Source organism: Enoplosus armatus, chromosome 9 (assembly GCF_043641665.1).
Source record: "Enoplosus armatus isolate fEnoArm2 chromosome 9, fEnoArm2.hap1, whole genome shotgun sequence".
Lineage (NCBI taxonomy): Eukaryota > Metazoa > Chordata > Actinopteri > Centrarchiformes > Enoplosidae > Enoplosus > Enoplosus armatus.
In genome coordinates, this window is record NC_092188.1 from 24594107 (window position 1) to 24614211 (window position 20105).

The following is a 20105-nucleotide window of genomic DNA, read 5'->3' on the forward strand; positions in this document are numbered from 1 at the left end:
TTTATTTACCTTATTGGTGGATTTGATGCCGACAAAGGTCTGTCCGAGGGGCACCGGCCTGAAGCGACTGTCAAAGAAAAAGAGGCCGATGTAGGGGTTGACGTGTAGGAAGGAGGCCACATCCAGATAGTTGGGCAGGGTGGCTGACAGTCCCAGGATCCTGATCATACTCTGGGTGGACTCTACCTAAACATCAGACAACAAAACATAGTGTCACAGTTACACCGAATCCTAGTTCACCCAGGCCATACGGGAAAGTGGCATGGCCTTGTTAATGACTCAAGACACAGGCTAAATAGGCTAAATTACAGGTGTGGTTTAATTCACACGGCAGTATTTAATTCAGTAATTAGCCCCAATTGCTTTGCTGTTTGCCGTTACTCACTGATAAGCTACAAACAACACAGGAAGTTTCAAATTAAAAGCCTTCCAGGAAGGGCTGCGCAGCTGCGTCTCTCTAACTGACTAACAGTGCCCTAAGACTAAGGGACCCCCCCCCCACCGCCCAATCATATTTAGTATCCGCAATCTCACACAATCACAATAGGTGGATGAAAACATAGACGACTGGCCAACCCCAATGTGTGCACATAATAGGGCTGAAGCCAAAAAAAAGTGCTGTAAATGACCTTGCTCATGTACTTTTGTCTTTGAAACCCGGAGAATATTCAGCATGTTGTGTGGCAATGTGGGTGAGAAGAGAGAGAAGTACAGGGGGGGGGTTGCCCTATCTGTGAGCCTCCTGCTGGATGTGACAGGGAAGATTGGTAAGGCCTTTAATGTGATGCAGTACCTGTCAAACCATCCCATCAAGATAAGACCTAACCAATCCCCGCCAGCGGCCTGGGCCTGCACTCCACATTCACACCGGAGCTGAACTTCCATACTGCAGATGTGCGTCATGCTCACCTACAGAGAGTCAAACAGCCTGCAGGGTTTTTCTTTCTTTGCATTGCCTTTTTACCTTATGCAACTGCAAGTTTAAGGGACTCTCAAAGTACAAGAGATAAAGAATCCCGTGTTTCAGTTCAGGTTTGTGGCATCATAACATTTTATGACAACGTAAAGTTATTGTGATTAACAGCTGAATTTACAGTTACTTGAAGGAGAGCGGGAGCGAGAGCACTGAGATGCATGCAGTTCAAAGGGTTAGGGACGCAGTACGAGTGACGCACACCTGAAATGCTAATGAGCTAATGTAAGTGAGCTAATGACTATGTTCCGCGCCAACAGAACGGCAAGATGAGGGGAGGTGGAGGTGGGAGGTGCTCAAAGTTGATGGACAATGTTTCCCAGACGCTGAGTTTAATGTTAACATGCCGACCATATTATCAACACGATCTTGTTGCTGCTGTTTACATTACCCCAGACACAAATTCAAAAATAAAAAATAAAAAAAATGCACAAACAAATTATTACTTTCTGGGTGTATACATGTTAAAGTATACTGTAAATAACTGTATATATCGCTTTATTTATTTAATTTCAATTAAACTGTATTATGTTCTAAATGTAAATATTTGTATATAGATATTATACATTTCATTGTGCAATCCTGTGTTGTAAAATGACAAAATACCATGATTCCATGACATTCTACGCACCGGTGGAGGTAACAAAGGGGGGGGGGGGGGTTTATAAAAAGCTATTCCGAGAGTTTCCATGGCAGTACAGTGTGTACCTTTTCAATTGCGTTTCTGTCTGAATGAAGAGGTGGCGAAGTGTCATGAACACGTTTATGCTACTACATCCGTCACATGGACATGTTCAGCTAGACCTTCATCAAACCGGTCAGCCACGGTTGTCTTGAGCACAAGTAAACCCAAACTGAAGGGGTCAGCTTTCTCTTTTCGTTTCACGCTGAGGCACCCCTGACTGCTAACTCGCGCTTGCATTAAGATTTTGAGGTGACACACCCCCAGAACGCAGCAACACGTGAAGCTCAAAGCGTCTGCGGTCTTGTACTTGCGTGGTTATCATATTGGCACCAGTATTGAAAACTGTGTGGGACCTCACACAGATTCTTTGACTGCAAAAGTATTCAACTGAGTGGCTTTTTTCCCCCCCATTGCCTGACCTTATGTAGTAATTTGTCAGGGGGATAGAGTAGAACCAAATGTCACAGGTGCAAGATATACTTCCTCTAATGGAGACAGGAAACTGTGCAATTCTGCTGTTACTGAGCTTAACCATGTATGCAAATACACTGCCTCTAAAAAAAAGGTACCTCTAATGCAAATCTAGTCTGTAATACTGAGGGAGTGGGTGGGAGAAATATAAACAGTCTTGCATAGACCTCTAGGAAATATTGACGGCATCCAGTGAAAACCATGTATCTCCAATTTTGGTCATTTGTAGTTATGGGTTGAGGAAATTCTCCCATTTCTAACCCATTTGGATTATGCATTAAATGTATAGTATCAAAAAATTGGCACTTTGGAAAAATGCATGGTTTTCACAGAACAATGATGTTGGCAGAGCAGGGGGGGGGGGTCCAACATTTACTCTCCTTTAGCTTTTATTTAGCCTCTACCAACTCCTGAGGGAAATACCTGGCTCCTAAGCAGCCAGATCCTCCACTAGATTTACCAGCTAGTCCCCAACAACGACAGTAAAGTTGTGGGCCAGACAGCTAAACAATGAGCTGAAACTCACTATAAAAGCGCCGTAAAGCTGAGGGATGCTGCAGATTCCGATCAAAGAATTAATTGCTATGGACACCATTAACATCACGTTCTGCATTGCCAGATACGACTAGCGTTAAGAGAGAAAATACGTGAATTTGTGACTGACGGCTAAGGTCTTCTCGTCTTTGGTCTTAATAATGATGAACAGAACCAAATATTAAAATGTCTTCATGTAATTTCTAGGTTGTCTGTTCATTGTGGATAGCATGTGAAGGGCCCTACCTCCGTTACCTCAAACACTGATAAATGGCCTTCATTGACTTGAGGAATGCAGTTCTTTGTTTACCTTTCATCTTGACTGTGGTTAATGTACACTGTGAAAGTCAGATATTTAATCCTTTTAAATTAGATCAGGAATAGGAGTCACATGTATGATCATCTATCAACTAGGTATGTCAGCCTGGACAACACTGCATTCAATGTGGTCTTGCGCAATACTGGTACTGTATTTAAATGTTTAGATGGCAATCTGTGGTCGCTGTGGTGCGCTGTGAACTCTGCTTTGGGAAATGTATTTGTGGTGGATTGATGCAAAAAGGAAGGCCTTGACGTCCCTATCAATATAAATTAAACCAAACTAAATCCATGCTGGGGATCCATGAAGCATTTCTGATTCTGATTAGGGGTGTGAACACTGTACTTTTTCCACCACATTAGTTTTAAAACATTAGCAGTAAACCGAGACAAAATTTTGGCATGTGGGGACACTATGGCACTCTGCAACAAAAGCAGATAGTGTATACTAAAGCTGCACGTATTGAGTCTATGGCCACTTGGGTGCAGGAATATTATCCCTTTATAAAGTTATGGGCCAACATGGAGGCAAACAGTTGCTTATTTACACATCCAACAGACCCGCAGAGCAACATTAGCATTCATCTGAAGTCATGTTTTGATCATCTCTCCTGAATGTCAGTCACTCATGTTAGCTCCGTTTTTGGTCTCCTCCAACTTTCCTGAGAAAAGTATCTGGCTCTTTAGCTGCCAAATGCTCCACAATGTTCACCAGCTAGTCTTTGTCTGTTGCCTGGTGCTGGGCAGGTGGTGTACACTGGGTTTGTCCGAGCTTTTTCACTGGAAAGAGCTGCCAGAAAACGCTACCTACGTTTCCAGGCCGGGAAAACCAAAACAGCAAGCTAGAAGAGGCTCGAGGTTTTTTGCAGAGCTAAGTGCAACTGCAGAGTTGGTCATCACTTCATACGCTGTCATTGAATCCATTGTTTATATGAAAATATGATTAGTGAAGCTTTTAAAAAAAAAAAAGAAAAAAAGTGTACGTCTAGGGGCTTAAAACTCCAGTGGGTGGGAACCTTCTTGGACAAGAATGTGTTTTGACAGCCTGATCTCTCTGCATCTGGTCAAGTAGCTGTCATCAAAAAACCTGCAGTCGAGCACCTATTTATAAAAGCCATGCCTTATGTAAGCTTAGGTACAGCACGAATGCTTCTTAAATACCAAACCATGAGGAAGAAGCCCTACAACAGAGAAACATTAAAGGCCTTTGTAATAGACAGACTTTATCTTGGATGTAGTGCATGACTGGTAGCAGTACACCTGGCCAAGAAGATGTAGTCCAAACCAAAGCTCCTCCAAGCAAAACATCAAAGTAATAACCGGCTCGGTTCGAAAACATTTGCATAAAAAAGGGGGACAAATATCATTTAGTTTACGGGGGGGGGGGGGGATTTCCATATTAATGTGTCTGAAGACATGAACTTAAGCACCTAGCGCGACAGACGCAGCCACCTTAATTCCATCAGCGCAATCAATTATAGGAGTCTGTCAGGTGTGGCAATAATTGGACAGAGAGATGAAGGAGGTGGGGGAGGGTCCTCCAGGCGTGCTGCTGGCACCCACCATTTTCAGTTAGAGGGTGGACTAAAAGTTGTTTACAAGTTCTCACACAAAGACAAACAGAAAACACACTGCTTCTGTGCCAGCCACATAACGATGTAATTAGCGGCAGAAAGAAGAGCCCCACATGTTCTGCTCAAGTAAAGTGACACAATCCTCTGTAGCCCCTGCCGCAGAAACAGCATTAAAAGGTTAAAATATTTGGTATTACTTCGCTATTCTTTGTTGAAGCTCTTGAATGAGCAATTTAGTGCTCCTTTTGTTTCCCTCCCACATACCTACTTTTATAGTCGAAGCAAGTGCTGTGTGTGTGTGTGTTTCCAGAGCCTGATATATCAGTAGTATGTTTAAGTCACCCTTGGATGCGCATGTGCACACATTGTGTTACGTGATGAAGGATAAAGTGGGTGGGGGTGGGGGTCGACAACTAGCCCTGTGACCCAGTCTTAGAGCGACGTCGTTTAAGAGTCGTGTAACTCTGTGAACAAATTGTATCAAAGTGTTCAAATCTTTACATTTCCAATAATCAATTCAAATGAATAGCTAGATAACTCAGTTAGATCAATCAGACAGTCAGTCAACATATAAGAATAAAGTGTCTGATAATAAATGAATATGTACTTTGTATTGTGCTTTACTTTTCTTTCAAGGAAATACCTATTTTCCCGAGTAATTAGTGCTAAATTCTTTCATTCTCCTTTAGCTGCCGTTTAAAACTTTGCGAATAATACGTTTCTGCTATTACAGCACTGAATCACGTTTCTTGTGCTAATACAACAACCTATTTCCTACAAACTATTTTTATTTTTTTTCTTCTTTCTCATATTATTATTACTTTCAGTTGACCGTTTTCTAAAATGACCTCCTTTTTTCTTTTTTAATATTTTTTTTCCACACATGCAGCATTGCCGTTTTGCGATTTCAAAAACTCATGATATAAAAGGTTTGTAATCTTTACAGGAAAAATGAAAATCACACTGCTGTTGATGTCTAGAAGATGCATTTTGTTTTTATTACTGTGTAACAGTATTCAGGTTTCCTGAAGCCAGACACTCAGATATTGAACTGATTTTTGTGAATGGAAAGGCTCAAACAAACAAATTATATTTTTAAAAAGGACTTTTCATGCAGTGCAGAGGGTATCATTATTCAGCGAGCTAAACCCTTCACAATATTTTCGCTCCTCGCACCTCTGCAGGGCGTTTGTTGTCATCGCCCATTGGTACCAAAGACTAATCTACCGGCATTCTTTGCCAAGATGAGCGGAGGACTGTTTACCTCTACAGACAGCTTGGACATACCCTTAAATGGCACAAAGTAAAAACAATTGCCGCAGACAGTGGAGAAGACGGTCTGAATGCTTTGACTGGTGGTGCATGTCTGATGTAATGGGACAGACTGTTTCAGGTTCACAGGAGGTAAATCAGATGTGCACGAGGAGGAGCAGAAACTAACTTGAGTGCTCTCCATTTTCCTGTCGTCCCACACACGTGGAGGTTAGAACTGGTTCCTCTCTTTTCGAAATGTTGGTTGACAAACTTACTTTACATGTGCTCGCACTTATGCACACATATGTCCTGTAGGCACACAGGAAGTCAATGCAATTCAATGCAAAAGCCAAGAAATATTTCCTACCTGGTCACGTGATTTGCCGACAATAAGAAAAATAGAATATTACGTTGCCCAACCCGTAAGAGGAATGGGTAGAGTTAATGTGATTGACCATTGTTGTGGTCCTCCCTGACTCCACCTGCTGATGCCGTTTTCCTCCGACTAGTAATCCTGCTCCAGCTCAGGTTCCAGTTTGTGCTATGCTGCGTCAGGAGTGCAACTGTGCCTCTTTCTGCAAAAACTGCAAAAAAAACATAGCTGGTCACACCCAGGGGTCTAAAGGTAGGTGTATTTGTCCAAATCCATTCGGTACAGGATATTCAGTTCATAAGGAGACGTTCTTTGGTTCGCCCGGTGAAAGAAATAATGACTGCTGAATCCACTTTGTCTTGTGAAAGACTTAATTCTAAAGAGTGAAGCTAACGATTATTTCCATGACTGATAAATCGGCTGATTCTTTTCATGATCAATTGATTGATCATTTAGTCTATAAAATGTGAAAAAGAAAGCCAAAAGGGGTGTCTTCAAATAGCTTCCTCTGTCCAACCAACAGTCCAAAACCCAAAGACTCTTTATTTACTAGCATAAATGACCGAAAAAAGGAGCTAACCCTTACAAATGTTGGACATTTTGACGTAAATCATCCACTGTCGAGCCATGGATTTTGTGTACTGCTACACCCCTAGTTGGGCAGAGGACTCAGTGTTTATCGATATGCTAATGGTTAAGTACAGTTCTACAGCTGTGTTCTAAGCACTGACCGCGTGTGCAGTCTGCTGGCAAACAGACAAGACAGTCAAGAGGCTTCAAACTTGTGCACTGCAGCACAACCTCTCGAGGTGTTAAGGTGCACAAAGCGCCCAGTCAGCCCTTCTTCAGTAATATCAGCTAAACCTGCAGATAAATGGGCTGTGAACCGAGTAAACAGTGGTCACATGTACGGACCAGTTTTCAATTACCTTGTGGTTAACCCCGCCAATAGGTCTCCGTCGCTGCACAGCACAGCACAGCAGCTCATCCCTGCACTCCCCCCCCCGTTTCACTTTGCTTTCCTCACTCTGGCCTGCGTCCTTTAGCGTACAACTGTTATCCGTGTATTTTCAACATTTCTCATAATGATGAGCATTTGCGTTGGTCCATCATACTTTTTTTTAATTCAATTCAATTCAATTTTATTTATATAGCGCCAAATCACAACAAAAGTCATCTCATGACACTTTACAAAATAGAGCAGGTCTAGACCGACTCTTTATAATGTTATTACAGAGACCCAACAGTTCCCACCATGAGCAAGCACTTTGGCGACAGTGGCAAGGAAAAACTTCCTTTTAAGAGGCAGAAACCTCGAGCAGAACCAGACTCTAGGTGGGCGGTCATCTGCTTTTACACACCTTAGGGTTTGGAATCTACATACTTATCTATAATAAGGCCAATGAAAGGCACATTCATAAACTTTTTAAGTCAATTTCCCCTCTACCCTCATTTATTTTTCCTTAAGTTGTGTCTTAATTGTTTCATTATTATATTTCCCTGGTTAGGTTCTTTACATTTTATCGTTTATGGTGAAATGGTTTGTAAACGCTTTCAATATAACTGCTGAATCCTTATTTATTACCTTTATGAACTTTGATGATGATGATGGTGGTATCTCAATGATGGTAGAGTTACGCATAGGAATGGCTGCTCTTGCTGAAATGCCAATGTGACTGACATTTCGTAGAATTCCGTCAACACTTTATTGTTATTTTCATTGCTGTGTTATGAGTATTGAAACAAAACCGCTTTGTATGTATCTGACTCAAGGAGGAGGCAGCAGGCAAAGGCAGGGGCCAAGGAGTGTTGACCCCCGGCGTCGCAGACTGGTGCTGGAGCAGCACCAACTAGATATAGTTGGGCTCACCTCTAAGCATAGCTCTGTGTCCGGCTTGGGGACCTCAGAATTGCGTCTCTTTTCTTTGCAGATGATGTGTCTCTTAGCTTCATCAGACTGTGACCTGTGAATGTGAAGCGGTTGTGATGAAACTCAGCACTTCCAGGTCTGAGGCCATGGTTCTCTGCCGGAAAACAGTGGATTGCCCCCTCTGGGATGGGAGTGAGTCACTGCCCAAGCAAAGGAGTTCAAGTATCGCAGGGTCTTGTTCACGAGCGTGAAGTGTCAGGGGATTAAGCCTCAAAGGATACCAAAATATGTGACAATAGTTAATAAGCCTCAAAGAGGACACCCAAAATTATACATTAACTAATTGTGATTACACTCACTCTGGGCTATCAGAAGTAATCAATATTTATATTAAATAATCACATTTAACTGACATTTAATTCACAATCGGGGCACCATCCATAAAGGGAAACATACAGTAATAGCCAATTAATTCAGTTAGTCTCATAAGATACACTCAACTATCAATTGGAACTGATTAATCATTAACTTAATAACTACAACCAAAATTACCACATCAATAGCATAGTAAAAGTTGAAGTTTTTTGGAGTTCTGATGAGTAGAGGTTGGCAGCATTCACTTTTGTACAACATTAAATACACGAGCATGTGTATTTAAAAGATAAATTCTAACTATTCTAAAATCTAACTAAATATACTTGGCTAAAGAACCAAAAGGTGTGTGGGTGTGAGAGAGTATGCGCTTTAAAGGCATCACTACAATAAACCTCAGTAAACAAGACCAATACTGTCAAAGTTAAACAGCCCACTTGCACGGCTTAGTAACACTTGCACATGCTAGCTAAATAGGCCCAGTTAGTTATCAGTTCAGAGGGATTCCTTGGCGTGTTGCTGGGGAAAGTTGCGGTTCCGAAGCTGAATAAAGTCCTTGCTGTGCCGGCCTTTGTTCTCCTCACAGAGCTTTGGGTAGTGACTGAAAGAATGAGATGGCCAATACTAGCGACCAAAATGAGTTTCCTCCGTAGGGTGGCTGGGCTCACTCTGAGAGATAGGAGGGAGCCAGTTGAGGTGGTTTGAGCATCTGATCAGGACGCTTCCTGGGTCGCCTCCTCTTGGCTGTTTTACTGGGCAAGACCAACTGGTAGGTAGACCCAGAACATGCTAGAGGGATTATACATCTCATCTGGCCTGGGAACGCCCCCAGTATCCCCCAGGAGGTGCTGGGAAATGTTGCTAGGGAAAGGGACACCTGGACTACACAGCTTATCCTGCTGCCACCACGAACCGGTCCCGGATGGACAGATGGACAGAATTTTAGTCTCAATCCTACATAGACACATTGCACACATTCCGAGGTGTTTAGAGCAACAAATCTAAAGGCCTTTCATGGACCGGGTACAGAGTCATATCCCTCAGTGCCGAGGACGGACAAAATGGAGCTCCATCTCTTCACGTCTTCTCCATTCATGAATTTCCTTCCACGGGCTGACATGACAGCAGCTCTGCATGATCACTCGAATATTTGAAATGTCCTGGCCGATTCCTGAACCAACTCCTGTCAGTCATCATCAGGGAAATCATCTTCACTGATTATTTTTTTCTTGCATCAGCACATTGCAGAGGGGGCAGGACTCATGCAGTCTATTTGGGACCCTTTTTGGAAGAGTGTGTTGTTGTTGTTGTTACTTCACCAGCCAACTAGGTGTTCAAGTGACAAATGACCACATATGAAAAAAAACAACTTGGCAGTACTGACTGACTTACGGGAAGAGTCTGCACTTTATTGAACCGACATTTTTTGGCACAGGGCCTTCGTCAATGTGTTTTAATTACAGTCTATATCAACAAGATGTCAGTTATCCACTGAGAAATAGACACAGAAATGGCCAGTGTATGAAAACTTCAAAATAAAATTATTTCATAAACAGTATATGTGACCACAAAATAACATCACAAAAATACGGACAGACTTTAAAGAGGACCTATTTGGCTTTTCCTTATTTTCTGCCACATACATAGTGTTACAAAGTTCCCCCTCCGCTTGTGTCAGACAGAGGGTGAACCGAGGGGCCGCGTGAAGGGCCACAGTAAGATGAAGAAGCACTTATTTGATCTGTGAATCATGCAAAGCTGCTCTAGTGGAGTCCCAGAATAAAGACGTAGAGCTGGACATGAGCAGAATACCTCCTCTTCAAGACATCAGTGAATATTAAACACTTACAATACAGGGTAAAAACTACAAAACTCTTTTTTGTATTAAATACCTATACAAATAACAAAAATGATCAAATGCGCAAATCTTAATCCATTTCTCTCAGATGTAAACTTCTGAGATTATAGCCTCTTTCTGTCTCCTAAGGAAACTAATATCAAACCCTCTCTGTCTCATATTGACCTTATTAATGTTCTACGATCTTATAATGAAAGCCCTTTCCAATTTTGGAAAGACAGCCGATCTCATAGATTACATCTTTTGTTCTACGGATGACTGGGTTATCTATATATATTTCTCCTGTGACTGGATGGGAAAAACTTCTAAGTGTTCCTCCTGAATTTGTAACTGACACAATTTCTACACTTAAATATCCCCTCCGGACGTTTATCAAAACGTATGTTGTGTACAAATAAGACTGCGTGGAACAATAATGTTTGTCTATGTTTATTTTTTCCACAAAAAAGTATAATTTCCACATAAAAATCCTTAAAAAAAAAAAAAGGCATCTACTCCTTCTAGCTCATTAAACATTTCAGAGTGAATGTGCCAGTTTTCCTGCTGGACACAAGACGTCTCCTACGTCCCTGTAATGTCCATTCTCAGCGTACCAGTGTACTGGTGGCTTCATGTTTCTACGTCACACTGGTAGAAGTCGCAAATTGGACCAGGATTGGCTTCCAAGCTATTTGTGACGTCACAAATCACGCTCTTTGTTTCATGAAGCGATTTCACGTTAAGATCGAAAAATCAAATCGCTACCACTTCTATTGGGAGGAAAAATGACAATATTTCTCGCAGAAATGCGGTACAAAGTAACAGAAAATGGAAATACCTTGAATTCGACTTATAAACTCTAATAGGAGGATATGTTATTTGGAGTCTTCACAAGAATATACCTACACATATATCTCCCTAGTTTAACTAATTGCTCACTCTCCCCTGCCTCCTTAAACTCACTCTCTTGCTGTGACTCCCGTCTCTTCTCGCCCTTTATGTCCCATTTTGCATCCTTCAGTGGTGTTTAGGGAGATTTTGTGGATAATGTGGGTAGATATGGAAAATGGTACATGCCGGGCACTGCTGAAGCAGGGAGATGACGAGAAGCACAGCACTATTTGTGAGGCTCTTTCTCTCTGCTTGTTGAGCTTGAAATGTTATTTGTCACACTGGAAGTGAATAAAAAGTGCAACTTGGCAGAAATACTGCATGGGGGGGAAAAAAAGAAGCACTTTCAGCACTTTAGTCCAAGTAAAGATAGGCATTTAACCTCAATACCTTCCGAGTACTGATGGAAATCTATCTGTAGGGCTGTAACCGGATTTGGTTTTTCAATATTTCACTATTCACACGTTTATCAAGCAACGTTTTGTTGAACTGTCAGATTTTTTGAATGGGGTTCAGCGGGACGGTCTGGGTGACTGCTCTGTTTACCTAATATAGTAAGCAACCCAAGCCCTCCGAGGTGACGCGTGGCTAAACTACTTTAATGACGGATCGGAAATATGCAACAACATATTTTGCAGACACTAGCTGTCAAACAAAAGCCAGGGACTATATCTTATTAAGTTGCTGTGAGCTGTAAATTCATCGCTTCTAAGCAGAAGGCAGGAGAACAAAGGCAGCTGCCTCCATCCCACTTCACAAGGGTTTAATAGTGACGTACAGAAAAATATTGTTGTGATGTCAGTGCCGAAACCTGGGTGTTGTATATATGCAATTCAGCAGATGTGGCCCACCTTTGCAATAGAGAGGTGGGGGGAAAATCCTGCTAATTTACCCACAAAATTCAACTCCAGTGGGATTCCAGATAGAATGCTAATTAAGTTTCTTTGAATCATCATGTTTAAAGCTCACCAATTAACAAATTGTACCGCGTTTGTTTTATTCGTAACAACAATGAACAAATTAGTGTAATGTAGTGTAATTATTACTAAGATCCAGGTGGAACTGACAAAGGCATTACAGGTATTAAAGACCTCAGAGTCTCTCCTTCCCCTCCTGGGTCCCTCTTGTGGTCACCGGATATGCACACAAGGTTGGGGTACATTGATACATCTGAACATTTTATTCCAAAAAGCTCAACTTTCATTAGATTTTTTATAAACGGTATTTGGAGTTCCCTCTCAACTTCATAAAACTGAATGAAAAAATTGTCAGATCACTTTAAATTTCTCTGCCAAATTATATACACACACACACACACACACACACACACACACCACTCTGACATAACCTACTTCAACAACTACCCTGTCTAAAAAGATGCATTTTTTCATAGCTAGGGGGAAAAAAATGATTGAGAAATTCCCCCAATTTCAAGACAGGACAGAAGGAGCTGAGAGGACTAACATATACAGACTTTCAAAAGCAGAGAGAGAGAGAGAGAGAGAGAGAGAGAGAGAGAGAGAGAGAGAGCAGGACTAACCTGTCTAATGGTCCTGGCCACCAGGCTCTCCAGCACTGGTCCTCGGTCTTCATGGAGAAGGTGAACTTCGTCTAAGATTAGGAGACGGACAATCTGGGAGAGAGCCACGTCTCCGACGCTCTTCCTGGTCACGACATCCCACTTCTCTGGAGTCGTCACCAACATCTGGGGGGGGGGGGGGGGGGGGGGGCATGAAGACGTTAGGAACCGGAACCTGGTTTTTATTTTCATTACATGCAATAAAAGCTTTGTGAGTAGAAAGCCAGAGTAGTTTCTCACTATGACTAGCAGTAGCATTTAGAATATTTTTTTGAATCATAACATGTCACATGTAATACATACACATATGTAATAAATACACGTATAGATATTAAGAAAATACATTTGAGGTTGAAATAATGTCCCATAATCATGTATCATCATGTAAAAAAAAAAGAAAAATGGCTAGATTGTATTTCTTTTCGTAGTTGTTTATCTTTCAACAACGGCGCAACGCACTTGCAAGAACTGTACAATGTTTGACAAAAACCAAAGCAGTCAAAAAGTATTTAAAGTTCTTTGAAAGACACAAACACCATCAACCTGGTGGCCAAGGCCTCTGGACCACCCGAGATGCTAGCTGGTAACTTATCGTGGCGCTGTTGTTTCCGCTCTGGCATCTGATAGGCTACAGATATTCCCCTTTTGGATAACATGACACCAATTGAACTGAAATAATCGCTCATTGTGTTCTTAGACAGTGCCTTGCTGAGCTCCAATGGGGGATAGTTACTAATAAGAGTTAACTTGAACTTGTTGTTCCTCATCTCTGATGAGTGAAGTAGCTTTGAGGTGGGATTTCTTTGCAATAAACAAGGGAACAATTACAAAAACAAATGACGCTTTCAATGTTCTTATGAGCGCGTGAGTATTGTTTTAGGAAAAGGCCTGACAAACGTGACCCTATCCTTTAAACCAAACTAGGGACAATGAGTTTGGACTTCTTATGTGCAGTCCTAGAATTCTTTGTTTTCATTTAAATCATTTTAGAGATTATAGCTGGGATACATTTTCTCAACAATTTCCTGCTCACTTAACTGAATGACACAAACTGTAAATCTCAGAGCAACACAACCAAACTCCCTCCAGAATACTATGTCAGACTCATGGTTCATCAATGCCCAATTGCCCGCAGCTCCACTCATTAAAACGCAGATAGCAGCACCTAAATCATAAACACCATAATAACAGACGCGTAACATTGCTCGCGTCTCGCGCACTAGGTTGCATTCATTCGTCAGTCTGCAGTATTTACCAGATGTGTGTCAGTGAAGAATTGTCGTGTTTGACTCTTTGATGTTTTGTGTGATATTATCAACAGTCAACACACATTCTTCATCTTCTATTCATTTTGGCGTCTCTCTTGGACTAATTTTATTCAACACGTCTCAATTTTTATCAAATGTCATTAGCGCCGTCTTTGCGCGTTGCTTAGTGCCTATCATTTTTGTGCAATTTTGTTCCCTCCTTTCAAGAAAAACACTACAATGCATAATTAATGGTGTGTGAACTCTTTGGCAACCTGTCCGTGGGTGTGCAAATTCCTATTAAACTCTTTCTGTAAAAGCAGTTCATTAAATCCTCTCTAGTTTGCATTTAAATCAATCTATCCAGCCATTAGAGGCTGGCGTGCTCACAGAAAAGGAAGCGCCTGCACCTAATTGGAGCAACTGGTTAGTCTAAATGGAGGGTCTGGCAAATAGAGGACAGGCCAAAGTGCTTTGTTAATTGCCTCACAAACACACACAAGGAGGTGAAGAGAAAACATGCCATTGTTTGGCTGAATGGGGCTATTTAGCCTATTTATCAATCGATGGCAGCAGGACTGAAATCAATCATCTAAATCCGCTGATTCTTTGTATTTCACAGAAGATGTTAGTGTTTCTTAAAAGGTGACAATTTAATCAGAGGAATGGTTTCAGAAACTTGTACAGAAAAAAACACATAATAGCCTGTAAGAATTGCTCTTTATATTAGCTAATTACTAAACTAAAGAGCAACAGGCATAGTCAAAAGATTCTGGATTTCCTACTTTTGAGTCCACGACTGTTCACTTTCATTAAGCGATACAAATCAACCTCTGGAGATGTGAAAATTGGTAATCCATCAGATCCATACCTCCCTTTGGGACAAATTTACATAATATTGTGTGTTACTGCAGCTGTAAGCAGGGGCTATGTTAAAGACCTTACTAGTGGTGCATTCAAGGACCAAACATCAGAGAACCGATGCCAAAACACAAACTATGTCCTCATGACAAAAGTAGTTTACAAACGTTGTTCTCAAACCTCGGAAGTCAAACTGTCCTGGAACCCACTAACCGTGGAAATTAAGGATGACCGGTCCCTCCTTGCACTCACATTGCCATAAGTAATGTTGTAATTCTGATGCCATGCATCACAGCTCGGAACTCAAAAGTCACCCAGCAGTTTGATGTGGAGAAGTTGAAAAAGGTTTTTTATGCAACTTTTATTTATATAAATATCCTACGTAAATATCATATATATATATATTGATATATATATATATATACACACACACATCACTCATGACATACCCTACTTCAACAACTACCCAGTCAGAGCTGAGCATGTAAATTACATGAATGAACGAATGGATAATAAAAAATAATATGAAACCGTTTTTCACTGATTTGCACCTATAACTGATTTATTAACTGATATGCGTGTTGAACGTTGTCGTAACGTTACCATAACGCATTAGCTTGGTGGCTGGCATGGGCCACTTATCATAGCACATCATAGTGAGCTAGATCGATGTTGAAATACCATTTCAATAAATGAGGTCTCTCACTGGACTGCAGTGTTGCAAAATGGCATGCATTTAATGGAAAAATGAGAGAAAAACGTTGCATACTTGGACATACTTCGTATTTATCCCGTTAAATAACGTACATAAGTAAAATGCTGTTCATTTGTGTGTGCAATGATTAGTTTAAGAGCATAAATCAGTAACAAGAGAGCACAAAACATAACCGTAACACTGATTACTGAATTCCATAGATGGCTAAATTTCCCTTTATCGTTTAGCTTTTTGCTCAGTGGCAGGCTCAGCATGGATGTGTTCAGCCATGCACAACACAGGTGAAGACAGACTTTGCTCACTTCCAGCACAACCACTAATTACTCATTCTGCTGTGTGTGTCTCTCTCTGTCTGACAAGTGATCAACAAAAAAAATGCTATGATCCAATACAACCTGACATTAGTATTGACTTGTAATAACTGTTTTTGCCTTTACACTTTCTACAGTTTGGTTATTTTTTTAAACCCAATATTATGAGGGCAAAATTGGCTGAAACACATCAGTAGCTATTTCAATTTCTCTGCAAGTGACCTGACTTTACCACAAAATTTTGACACACTCCAGTCTTCCTGCCTTTATAAGAAGACTGTCTGGCTGTGAGGCAGCTCCTTCTTGGATGTCATTAACTGATATTTCCTTTCTGGACAGAGAAGGTAGAGGGCCTGGAAGTCCCAGGATGCCACCCACCCGCACATTGGCATCCACATGGCCACATCCCTCCAAACCCTTTCTGTTTCCATGGTAACTATCGCAGCCATGGAGAGAGGAGGATGTGGGAGGAAGAGGTAGGTGGGAGGAAGATGGAGTGGGGACGTTAGAGAAATACATTTAGTGGATTGCGTTATGTGAACAACTAACGGCTTGTCAAGGCAAACTGTAATGAAGGCCTTATCATGTACAACTGTGTGTGTGTGTGTGTGTGTGTGTGTGTCCTATATTGAGTCCTCATGAGAATACCACTCACAATTAGCTAAATATGAGAAAACATGTAATTACAATGAGAACTGAATCTTTTCGTCTGTTTAGCGGATGATGTTGGGCATTAAGAGGATTGGGGAAAAAAATGAAAGAAAAGACGGAAAGGCCCAAAGTAGCTTGTTCAAATAAACTGATGGCCCATTAACCCATTTACTATGATTCGTGGCTCTATTGCTTAACAGACTAGCCTCCTGTTTCTGCTGGGTTCAAAACGCATCTAACTAAAATGGAAGGAGTCTCTGACTACAACTGCGTTATTCCCAGAGCCAATGAGAGGGGGTTAGGGTTAACCCTCTCTTCTCAACGCACTGGTTATACGTAACGAGCCGTCAGCTAATTTGAGTTATAATGTTAACGTTTTGATAACCCCATGCAGCGGTTCACTTAATGTTATCAAACTGACGCTAGCTAGCTACCTTCAATGAATAATGTCAACATCCTGGGAACCAGCTATAACCTGGGGTAGCTATGAATTTCATCAATAGTAATGATATAACGGTTAAAATTTCATTCATTCACTGTTACGCCTGGTGTCGTGGGAATTTTCGGAAAAACAGAAGACCGGCAACAAGGGAGCAGTTCTTGTGGTTTTATTCACGCTTGCAGACGGACGGCCCCCGACAGCACCTCAATCGCTCCTGCCCGGCTGACCGTACTGCATCTCAGAGTGGTCTGCTTTTATACAGCGTGTACAGCCAAGAATGTGAACGCTCATAAGACATATGTCACTCTCTTTGACAGTCATCACCCTGTAAGGATCAAGGCCACAATAAATGACAATTACAGACAGCTGAAAAATGCACCACTGAGAACACGTAGAGAAGTCTATGGTCCCTTGCTGGGGTCAAAAGGGCACCACAGCAAATACCTGTGACCTAAAATAACCTCTTCAGGGTGTAGAAGGGATGTGTTGTATTTTCCCACTACACTCCACCCTTTTGAGCATTCGATGCTCACATCAGCAAAATACAACACTAAACAAGTTAAGACATGTCTTAAGTCAAAAAGTCAAATAGTCAAATAGTCAAGTAAGGTGGAACCCAACCTGGTGTTGGAAACACATTGCAGTCCTCTTGCATCTTTAATTAAACATCCACTTAGTTGGTAACATTTCATAGGTGTTATTACCACATTGCCAATAATTAGAATATAGAAACCCAATACCAAGTCCCACATGATACCTAAGACTATTATTTGCAATAACTTGTGTGTCCCCAATTGTCATTGTAATAGGTCAAAGGGCACCACAGCAAATACCTGTGACCTAAAATAACCTCTTCAGGGTGCAGGGATGTGTTGTATTTTCCCACTACACTGGATGAAAAACTTTTAAGAGTTAGATTTCAATGGCAGAGCTTTTCTTTCAGCATCTCCCGCAGAAACACTGAGAAACAAGTTGCTTATTTTGACATTATCAATATATTAATACGATTGCACATTTTGTTTTTCATGTGTGCAGTGTGTCTTTGGCCTACATCCATGATAAAACTGGTGGCGTATTGTAATATTACTGAACTGTGTTGTTAATAAAGTTTAAAGAAAGAAAAAAGAAATGGTGGCGCATGCGTACGTCTAAAACTGTGGGTCTGCGTCTAGGACTGAGTTGATGATATTGGGAAAGGCCAAGCAATCGGCCCCTTCCAATCAGGCATGTTTTGAACGGGCACTGCACCAGTCCAACTACTTCGATACCCATTCATCCGATCGACTCCACACTTGGCAGGTGTATTGCTGAGGACCTAAGGAAGTGCAGTGTCGAGTGTCAGCTCTTGAGATCTACGGGACGTATTTATTAGTAGCGCGTTACTACTGCCAGAAGTACACACTGTGTAGTGTATTGACCCCTATCAATTGTTACACCACCAAACGGCATGCTGGGTACTGCTCGCTCTCCGTCACTCACTCACTCATTCAAGAACAAATGAAGAAAGAGAGACCGGAGAAATTACATTGTAGCAAAGTCGGCCCGTCCTGAACAGGCAAGTTTTCAACAGGCACTGCACTGAGTACTGAGTACTCATGTACTGATGTAGTAAGGACTACTGAGTACTCATGGGTTGGAACGTCAACATGACAGGTGTCGTGCCCAGTGTGATCACGCCGTAAGGTGATCTGAAGTTTGTGAGAGCTTTCAACTGTTTTTCACAAAAAGGATTCAAGAATTCTTGCAAATTTTACAAATCACTGCAGTTTTCTGTAACCATGTAACCATAATTCAAAGGGGTCTGGTGTTATGGTTATTGTTTCCTCGTTAAGGAAAGCAACTGAGCCGATCAGAGCTTTGTATATGGGATTAAGAATTGGACATCACCTCCCTGTGCCAGAGCCAGAAAATCACCCCCAAGAGTGGGAACAAGCGTGTATGAGATCAACACAGCTGTTCAGGTAAGAACTCCCTAATCAACAACTGTTCTTCTATCAATACAACAAAGTTACTTGCTCCAAGTAGCCACTACCACTCTAAGGATCTCCAAGAAAAAGGTTTCTGGGGTGTTCGCAAAGAAGGGTGCAATCTCAACAACGCATTATGCAGACCTGTATGTCAAGTGTAGTTGGATTGGATCCAACTCCTATTGGTAGGACAGAAAAGAAAAGAAATCTGTTCAAGTATAAAAACAAACACCCATCTGCATGCCCGCACTTTCGCTCACAAGCAGCCTGAAAAACCGAGTCCAGCCTTAAGATGAAAGCACTATGAGACATTGAATTTCAATTATCTGGCAAATGTTCTGCATAAAAACAATACAATTCAGAAAGACTTTCACAGGGCAAAGAGAAAAGAAAACCAAGCCTCAATCTTGCCACACCAACTTCCTTATTTATAATGAGGGGGTATCATTTCATATCACTTATCACTCGCTACCAATGAGCCCCTTCAAATCAATACTTTTAACGTTACCCAAAATGAAACACGCTTGCTGGTTACATGACATTATGGGAAGCACTAAGATTACCGTGCAGACTAAATTCAGTGAAGAAAGCTCTTCCAACTTCCTGGGCAGTGGCTACTGACAAAATTGCCCACAAACTGGTGACATTTACCTACTAAAACAACAGCCAAAGCAATTCCCAATTTTATTCATGATGGAACAGTTTGTACCCCCGGCAATATTGTGGCGGAACAATCACATTTTTCACAGCTAACATGCAAATGGGTTAATACAAGAATTTCTCCTTGAATCTCCAGGCTAACATGGTCACCTCTTTGTTCAGAAGGAGGTGTGCAGGAGAAGTTTTTAGGAAGATAGTAGATATTTTACCAGAAGTGTGGTTTACTAAGAAAATACTTTAGAAATGCTATAAATACTTACTAATAAAGTTTGAGGTACCTGCACATAGGTACACTTCTCCCGTTTGTGGACTAAATATAGTGTCACCCGTATCCATCATTAGATACACCTCTTGCCTCTCTGCCAGTACGAATCTGATTGTTCTAAAACAATATTCTCATATACTAAACTCAATCATGACCACAAGTGTGTGATATATAATGACCCAGATGTAGGCCGAAGGAAGAAACGTATCAGTCTAAGCTCTTAATATAACAAGTATTGCTGGAGTTTTGATCCTT

General features: G+C 41.4%; 1 protein-coding gene across 1 annotated transcript in view; it reads right to left on the reverse strand.

Annotated features, from left to right (window-relative positions):
* The window catches only part of ascc3 (activating signal cointegrator 1 complex subunit 3), a 127822-nt gene that overhangs the window by 56090 nt on the left and 51627 nt on the right, over window positions 1-20105 (reverse strand). The window contains exons 11-12 of the mRNA XM_070911350.1: window positions 12693-12857; window positions 10-186 (exon numbers count right to left, since the gene is read on the reverse strand). Coding sequence (XP_070767451.1) covers window positions 10-186; window positions 12693-12857 — 342 coding nt within the window. The remainder of the gene's footprint in view (window positions 1-9; window positions 187-12692; window positions 12858-20105) is intronic.